This window comes from Cucurbita moschata, unplaced genomic scaffold, assembly GCF_002738365.1.
Source record: "Cucurbita moschata cultivar Rifu unplaced genomic scaffold, Cmos_1.0 Cmo_Scf00053, whole genome shotgun sequence".
Taxonomy (NCBI): Eukaryota; Viridiplantae; Streptophyta; class Magnoliopsida; order Cucurbitales; family Cucurbitaceae; genus Cucurbita; species Cucurbita moschata.
The window spans coordinates 853532-862828 of record NW_019268569.1 but is presented as its reverse complement, the minus strand read 5'-3'; the positions used below and the strand labels follow the sequence as shown (position 1 = coordinate 862828).

At 36.0% G+C, this 9297-nt stretch overlaps 1 protein-coding gene across 9 annotated transcripts; it reads left to right on the top strand.

The window, feature by feature from the left end:
• Positions 1-2212: 2212 nt before the first annotated feature.
• On the top strand, positions 2213-7295 carry LOC111436370. 9 transcript variants are annotated; one of them, XM_023074139.1, is made up of 10 exons: positions 2213-2329; positions 2614-2683; positions 3331-3407; positions 4288-4452; positions 4570-4675; positions 4918-5100; positions 5235-5406; positions 5839-6110; positions 6198-6287; positions 6549-6933. In XM_023074139.1, exons 3-10 carry the CDS (start codon positions 3393-3395, stop codon positions 6797-6799), a joined length of 1254 nt encoding a protein of 417 aa, XP_022929907.1. In that variant the 5' UTR covers positions 2213-2329; positions 2614-2683; positions 3331-3392; the 3' UTR covers positions 6800-6933. The 9 variants fall into 9 exon arrangements, with proteins under 9 accessions (XP_022929907.1, XP_022929912.1, XP_022929909.1 ...); XM_023074144.1 differs by having other exon boundaries at positions 3302-3407; XM_023074141.1 differs by having other exon boundaries at positions 3296-3407.
• The last annotated feature ends 2002 nt before the right edge of the window (positions 7296-9297 follow it).

Here is a 9297-nt window from a genome sequence, read left to right as displayed (position 1 = left end):
GGGGGGGGGGGGGGGGGGTGTGGGAAATATTTGGCTACCGGACGGCGTGAGCTTTAGGTGACAACTGTCTAAGGAAGAAAACGACAAAAAGGAGGAAGAACGGCAGCTGGCTTAAGGGTTTGGCCCCAATAGCTGAACATGGGGCTTATTTTTATAATCATTAATTTGGGCCTTACACATGGAGTGTCCATTTGGTGTTTGATTGACACCAAATTTGACTAGCATTCATATTTCATATGGGACGGACTTGACTCCAAAATTGCCTGTCCAAGTTTTCTTCGAAACCCTGACTTTGGAAGTTAAGGCCTCGTTCTACCCGACCCTTCAACAAGTTTATTTTTGACACTCGTGACCCTTGTCTTGTTTATGCCTCGACTTTTCTTCAAAATTGTAGAACGAAATAAACTTGTTCGAACTAAGCTAAAAATTCATTTTTACAATTTTTGATGTTCGCTCAAACTCTGACTTCTGGTCGGATTCAACTCCAGCTTCTAATACTCGAATCTTTTAACACTCGACTTTCCTTGATTCTGGATGGATTTAGACGATTCAAGAGACCTAATTTGATATCCTTAACCTTCTAAATAACTTTCACGAAGGAACCGTGTCTGAAAAATGACTCTTCATAGCTCGAATCAAAGTATGCACGATCTATTTTTTTCTCACTCTCTTTTTTTTCTTCCTAATTATTTTTGTATTAGGATATTTACCTACTCCCTAATTTGCATGTAGACGGACATGACTATTTTACCCCTCATATTTTCTTTTATACTTTTGTTGAGCTCTTATGATTTTTTCCTATCCTAAGTGGACTTAAGTTTTTACTTTTTTTTTTACTTCTAAAGCCCCAATAAAATCTCAAAAGTTGGAACTCTTAAGTAAAAATTGAGAAACTAATCCTCTTTGAGGCTGGAGTGTCATCAAATCTCCCTTACTTAAAAACTTTAGTCTTAAAAGTTGCTTTTTCCAGAATTTCTGGGTAGGACATCCTCATGTCCATCTTCTTTTCTCAGGTTGCTACGTCGTCATGATGTAGCTTGTATCAAACTAGTGTGGCGTACCCAATGCCCTTCATGACCTTATAAATTCTGAGTACACTTTAAGAGCTTGGCTTCCAGTTCTATTAGCCAAATGTGAATACTTAGAACGAGGTGGAAATACTTCTCGATCTTAAGCCTCAACCTCATTTTCGAGTTGTTGAAGAGATCTTGTCTTTTGGCAGCTTAATTTTGATTAATCCCGTACCTCAGGCATCATGTGGTCAAACCTCGATGGAGCTTCCCAATAGGACCCTCAAGGGAGAGCTCGTCCCTAGCCCGTCCTTTACCTTTGCAAGAGTCTCTTGGCAACATTTGGTTCTCTAAGCCAACAATTTTAGCCATGCACCACCAACCATCCTACCTTTGTTTCCAACCTTGTCGCCTTGTTTGCAGATGGTAGGGTTCAAAGGGACCAGGTTGCTCATTCAAGTAGCTCATCTACTGGCCCCTTGCTCTCCACGTGGGGATCATTGGTTCGACACTTCTTTCTATTTCTCGAGTAGTTGGACATGCATGTATCATTCCTCATTCATACGAATATGAAGTGGGGCTGAATCAGCTAAGATAATGACTTCTACTAAAAACTCGCATTAGTGACCATATTTCAATGGTCGAATTAAGAATTAGAACGAGATGTAATCTATTTGGAAAAAAAAAAGTTTGAACTATCTATGACTAGATTCCACTATTTATACGGAATCTCTTGACTCGCACTTTCATCGAGTCTCGTGGCAAGTTAGCCTTGTAGGGCTGACGCTTCTTATTCCTCGCTAAACACATGCACGAGACAGAGTGAAATGCTTTTTCCCACCCATGAAACCAATTGTATTTTTTAACAAAGTAATAATTAAAATTATACCCAATAACCAGTTGATCCATAAATATTATTTATAGATTTCAATGTTTCAAAAAAGAAAAAAAAAATACACGGGTGCAATTTAATAGTTTTTTTTTTTTATATATAATTCGTATTTTTATTAATTTAGTGTAGATTTAGAATTAATAATCCGGTCAATTATTGGAGTCATAATTGTAAGTGTACACGTGTTGTTAGGTAGAGATGAGGTTGTTAATTTTTAAGATTCAAATCTAATTTTTAAAAATTAAAATTTGAATAATTATTATTAAATTATATGATAATATCACGAGAAAATTCTACTCATACTTACATGAGAAAATTGTTTGATATTACAGAAAAAAAATCTTGTTCATTTCAATGGCGCAAAAAAATGGATGGCGCCGTAGATGCACAAGCGCAGCCGACAGCAGGGGAAACTTCTCTCGTTTAGGTATATTCTCTCCGGCTTCCCTTTCTATTTCTACCATTTTCTTTTCCGCCATTTTCCCGGAAAATATTCCAAGCTATAAATGCAACACCTTCTCCTTCTCCCACTCCCATTTCCCCAAGATTTTCCCTGTTCTCTTCACTCTCCAGCACCTTTTTCACTGCCCAATACTCCCATTTTCGACTTATTCCTCGATTGTGAACATTTTCTGTTCTATTTAACGGCTCTGAGCTGCTTTTCAATCTAGATTTTTGAAGCGGTTTTAATTAGATCTTCTTCTTTGTTAGATATTTGAGAATTTTGAGCTTCGTGGAGAAGTTTCGTTGCTGTTTTTGAGTTCCAGAATCTTGGTGTTAGGTAATACTGCTCGATCCTTCCTACCTTTTCCTTTTGCTATTTGGTTTCTTCGTTAATTGGTCTTTGTTAAACTAGTGTAAAATGTGAATGATTTGAGATTGATTTAGATCTGGGAATCTGATTATTATTTTGGTCATTTGTTGCTTTGGAAAACAATTATTTTATTCTGAGATTAAAGCCTTTTCATACTCGAAATGCGTGCCTTTGACGATCAATTCTTTATTAGGGAAAAAGGGTGGAAAAGTGGAGCTTAGATCCTTATTTTAATTGTCATTACAAAATCTAAAAGGGTTCAAAATAGTTCTGTGCAGAAGATCCTTTACCCTTTATTGTTTTTTTTTTTATTCTTTCTCGAAAGTCTTTTTAAGTATTCAATCAGCACACGTTTTGGTATTTGGTTATTCTCTCTCTTATTTTTCATTATGATCCGAAACCATGGAAATCAATCAAATGTTGACAAGATGATAAGAAACAAAATGCTGTTTCCTTACTCGAATGGATACTATTCTAACAGTTGACAAATAACATAATTTAAGTAGAGAAAGGAAATACAATTTGTGTATTGATTGAAGTACAAAATCATTTGCTTTCGTTTATATGCTCATTAATCAGTTTCAGGGGGATTAAAGAAAATCTTCTATTATCAGGTTGAAACTCCGCCAACAATTGCATAAAGAAGAAGGATGTGGTTATCCTGCATTTTGATAGTATGAAGACCACACAGGTTCTTCTCTATCTCTTGATTATTGTCCATCTTTTTACAGGATTATTTTAATTTGTTCACTTCATTTTATAGACCTCGTTCGATTTATGATATGAATTAGCTTTCTAAAAGGTACTCATAAAATATTTGCCTGTACAAGCTTGAAGATGTTTGTAAAGTGAATAAATAGGCGATTTTCCACAGGCCTCACAAGTACTGTAGGAGGATACTATCCACATCTCTGTTATCTAAACCTTATAGGGAAAAAATGCATAGCTAATGCATAAACTTCTAATCATTTTCATTACATTTATTCAGTTTAGTAATACTGCTATTGTGAGATCCCACATCGGTTGGGGAGGATAACGAAGCGTTCTTTATAAGGGTGTGGAAACCTCTCCTTAGTAGATACATTTTAAAAACCTTGAGAGGAAGTTCGAAAGGGAAAGCCCAAAGAGAACAATATTTGCTAGCGATGGGTTTGGGATGTTACAAATGATATCAGAGCTAGACACCGGACAATGTGCCAGCAAGGAGGCTAAGCCCCGAAGGGGGGTGGATTGGGGGGTCCTACATCGATTGGAGAAGGGAACAAAGTGCCAGCGAGGACGAAACATTCTTTATAAGGGTGTGGAAACCTCTCCCTAGCAGAGGTGTTTTAAAAATCTTGAGGGGAAGCCCGAAAGGGAAGCCCAAAAAAGACAATATCTGCTAGTGGTGGGTTGGGCCGTTACAGCCATCTATATGTAGTTTGTGGCATTATCATAAACATGTCTATGAACACTCTTTCCTGACTCTTTTTTAAGTGCTTCTTTCATCTAGCACAAACCTACAAATGAGAGGTTTTTCTTTCATATATTGCCTACAGCTATATTCTAAAAGACCTTTTTGGAGTTCACAGGGCTCTAAAGAATCAGCTCAAGCTTCTCGTGATTCAACAAATGAGAAAGCAAATGAGAAAGAAAATGACAAATTAAATACAACTGAGGCACCTATTACAGATTCAAGTTCTGTATCTGCAACGAGCAATGACAGCAAGAGAGTCTCACCTCAAGATATTGAATTTGTAAGATAAGATATTCTTAGTTTAGAAGCAATGTTCTTTTTATCCTCTCGTGATTCCAGTTATCCATATTTGTGAAGTTTTGATGTGTTGATAGGTTCTTTAAATTTGGTGTTTTAGGTCCAGAATTTAATTGAGCGGTGCTTACAATTATACATGAACAGAGACGAGGCGGTTAAAACGCTCCTGACTCGTGCAAGAATAGATCCTGGATTTACAACTCTCGGTATATTGGAACTTACTTCAATAGTTTCTTGATTATTTTTGCTTTTCTCATTTGAATATAATACCTTGTTCTTTATCACTTTTACATAGGCGACAACAATATGTATAGTTTAGCCTATATATAAATGATCATGTACGATGCAGGTTTTAGAAAACCCTTATTGAAAGTCTACTTATCTGTTGTTTGCATCAATGCTTCATGGCTTTTGTTAAACTACATAATTTTATATCCTATTAATTCAGTATGGCAGAAATTGGAAGAAGAAAATGCCGACTTTTTCCGAGCATATTATATAAGGTTGAAATTGAAAAAACAAATCCTCTTATTCAACCATTTGCTTGAGCATCAATATCACCTCATGAAGTATCCTATGCCTCCCAAGGTTTCATTGACACCTATACAGAATGGGATTCACCCTATGCCTGGTACGGTGGTTCCATTCCTACAAAATGCTTATTCATACTTGTACTTTCCTTTTTGGCAATTTTTATATCCTCAATATTTTACTTAAAGTGATCAAATTATTTTAGTTTATAAACTCGAACTTTTTGCAGTGCAGTTAATAATAATAACTTACCTATGGGGTATCCAGTCCTTCAGCAATCTATGGCTCCAGTCCCAGGTCAACCCCTTGTTGATACTATGAGTAATGGAATATCAAGTTGTCATATAGTCAATGGAGTCCCTGCACCAAGTAACTATCATCCTATTCGGATGAATTCTGGAAACGAGTAAGTTTTTAGGATCTCTTTGGCCCTTCTTCCTATCATCTGACATGATATGCCCACTGCGGTCGGAAATGTTCCTTCTAAAATTTAATTCTGCTACGGTTCAAATATTTTTCTTGTGCTAATGTATGTCTGAGATCCCACGTCGGTTGGAGAGGAGAACGAAACATTCTTTATAAGGGTGTGAAACCTCTACTTAGTAAACGTGTTTTAAAAACCTTGAGGGAAGCTCAAAAGGGAAAACCCAGAGAAGACAATATCTGTTAGCGGTGGGTTTAGGGTTTAGAGTAACCTCTTCTTAGTAGACTCCATCTAGCTTTTGTCAATTCCTTGTATCTGTTGTTTGGTAGCTCCGATAATGAATCATAGTTTCAATTGTTAAATTATGGCAAACTACAATACTGCTGATGAGGCTTCTGTTCTTCCACCAAACAGAGCATTGTCATCAATGTCAGAGATTCCTGTGAGTCCTACATCTGTGGCATCCAGTGGTCATTTCCCATTCTCAGCATCAGAAATCTCCGGAATTGGAGCAGAGACTTCAAATCTTGAAACTGTCTTCACATCGGACGTTGCGAATTCTGTAGGTTTGCAACTTCCACCGGATGGTACAGATGGAAATTCTCGGGATCCTTTCCGATCATTGGATCAAATTCAATGGAACTTCAGTCTGTCAGATCTTACAGCAGATTTGTCGAATTTGGGAGGTAATACCTTGCTTAAACTATACCATTTATTTTTCATATTAGCTTCCGTTGTAAATAACTTATTGTCATTATTTTCAACTACTGCAGATTTAGGAGCTTTGGGAAATTATCCTGGTTCTCCATTTCTGCCTTCTGATTCGGATATTTTGCTCAATTCTCCAGAAAATGAGGATTTAGGTACCAAATCTACACTTTCTCTTTAATGCCTTCTTTCAACTGTTTCATATCATCTCTGTTTAGTTCTCAGAAGCTTTCTGCTTTTTTCTTTAAAGCTAAATAAATAATGAAGAAGATGAAAAAGAAACAAAAGGAAAGAAAGGAAAGTAGTCCTATTACTATTGCCAACGGCTTAGTTCATTCAAATCTGGTTACAATATGCATGTTGTATAATCAAATCTCAGCTTATAGTCTTGAAGACATTTAAACTCATACATGTAGGCAACATCTTCTTTCTCAATGCCCTTCCATACCGATATTATTCCGGTGTCCAAATACTCCCTAAAAATGCGATAAACTTCACTAAGTCAACACGAAAGTTGAAGAGACACGAGCCTCATGATAATTCAAGGATGTTCATCTCTTCCAACTCTCAACTTTTGAATCGAAAAGTGTCGCTCGCCTCTACTTTAGCTTTCCCTAAATGCTTCTCAAACTCCCATTTCCTACCCTGCCGTGTAAGTTTGTCATAAATTACATTTCTATAACTCATCGACTCACTTGCCCACAACTCTCATCTTGCTATACATGTCGACTGTTGGGGTGTATCGGAATGGCATTGTTAAATTCTGCAGTTGAAGGTGTATGTCATTGTGTACTGCTTGACACTTGATATCTGTTTTATCCTACAGTTGAGGAGTTTTTCGTTGATTCTGTACCTGAGCAACCATGCTCGCAATCGGATGAGGAGAAAACTTAGACGCAAGGTTAGGCAGTCAATGTTTCCTTTCACTTTGATTAGTTTGGGTAAGATAAAAAATGGTCAATAACTAATAAGCCTTTGCTAGAAATTTTGTGGGCTGTTGCCTTCAGATTGGAACATCTTGAAATCAAATGCGGTTAGGTTGTATGCTTTTTGTACGATTTCTGAGTAGAAAAGTAAAGATGCCAAGTGAGGAATTTCTGTTCATTGTTCTTTTACAAACCTCTTTAACTGTTTGAAAGTTGAGGCTATGATTTTCTTTCATATTTCTTTTTGTTCAAATTCATTTCCATTGTTTCTAATCTTTTAATTTGTATATCAATTGGTATATTATGGATATCGGATAAAGATGGCTCGTTTGACGTATCAACGTGCTGTCTTCAATTACATTGTCCATTGGATTAAAGGGACTGCAATAGTATGTTACGAGGTTGGGTTACCCCTACTCAACTTTAGTATGTAACAAGTTTGTCTTTATATTTTTAAATTTGACTCGAATATTTGAGACAATCGAGTCTCTACTGTGAAAAATCTTGTCCAACGAGGCTCATGTTTTTTTTTCAATAATAATAATAATTTTCAACTCTCTTTTTTTTTTTTAAAAAAAGAAATTTATATTAATGAAATTATTGAAATTATAATTAGGAAATTGGAGTAAATTTGCCCAAAAATGATTATTCAACATTTTAAGCCTTTAAGCATTGAATAAGATAAAATAATAATAATAATGTGGCAATATATATAAATTTATTATTATTATTATAACTGCATAACGGTCATAGCACCTATTATCATTATAAAAAAAACGGCTTTTTATAATCAATTGACTTACTGAATTAATGCACATCTTTTAAATAAACCAAAATATTAATTAATAATAAAATTGTGTAATCTTGACAGGCTCACGATAAGTTTTAAGGTGAACTCACGCCTCATTCACATTTTTTGCCACAATTTATGCCTTCATTGGACCTTAGGCACCAACTGAACACTATTTGTGCAGAATCTAATTGTTTGGTCACACACACTGTCCATGTGTGCATGTTCAATAGTCTGTGACTCTAGCCGACTTGCCTCTACTTAAGTCCAAGTCACCCGACTCGACCTTGCCTCTACTCTAGGCAAAGGTCCTTCATAAACAACGTTGCATCTCATCGTCATCTCGATTCCCAACTATACAACCCATGCATCATGACACCATCCATGTCTCAGGAAATCTCAACCATCTTGGCTTGCTTGGACACATCCGTTGGAAACTAATCCATGTGTCGATCATCACATGGAGACATTTCGAACATCCTTCCAACCAGGTTCTTATTGAGCATTGGACTTTCCTTGGCCTATTCTAAACCATTTACGACATCCATTTTAGATACCAAGTGAATAATCACCACATTAATATTTTAATATCTAATATAATAAAATATATATCTTATTTAACATATGTGGTAGCCTCCACATGCTTGGGTTCATAGCTCAGTGGTAGAGCATTTGACTGCAAATTTTAAGTTCATATAATTGAGCCATTTAAAATAAAAGTGCACTTTGTTGGCATATGTAGTAATTTTTAACTCTTATAGGCCTTTTTTAACATTCCCATCCTCAAATCACTCTCATCTTGATGAGGTCTTAGTTTATTTATGTACCCCTCTTTTACTCAGGTATCACATACGGTAATGACCCAACATTTCACACATGTATCAGAGACGTCATTTAAAACTAGATGTAATTTAAAATACATGAAAAGATGCTAAAAAACACTTAAGTAAAATCGGTTCTAAAGGAACTTTAAAAGAGTTGCAATTTAACCAAGCATTTCAACAACAAGATATTTTAAATAGAGAAAACATAAAGATTCTTGAGTTGCTCCATGACCTGCTTCTCTACATTGTCCGTCACTACTGTACTACGACTTTGCCCTTATATGAAATTCATTCTCAAAACTGGGTGAGTATTAAAAAAAAATTTGTGAGACACTCTCCTGTTAACTTGACAAAAACACTTGATAGTGTTTTACTTTCTTATAGGGTTTCATGTTCATCTCTATTGGATTGGCCACCGACAATACACTACCTAATGACTCTAAGTCTATCCGGGTGTGTTTAACAAAATTGGAAGAAATAAAACAATGGGTAGAACAAAAATCAAATAACATTTATGTCAAGTGTCAAAGTATAGACAACATACCTATGACTACAGTGTTTGAGGCCTCAGCCTCCTATCGAGTATTGGCATAAATTTGACCCTATTGTTAGGCCAACTTCTAGG

Coding starts and splice junctions, on each gene's coding strand:
- LOC111436370 (XM_023074145.1), top strand. Junction 4,676..4,917: donor TCCTGGATTTACAACTCTCG/GTATATTGGAAC, acceptor CTATTAATTCAG/TATGGCAGAAATTGGAAGAA. Junction 5,407..5,838: donor CGGATGAATTCTGGAAACGA/GTAAGTTTTTAG, acceptor TCCACCAAACAG/AGCATTGTCATCAATGTCAG.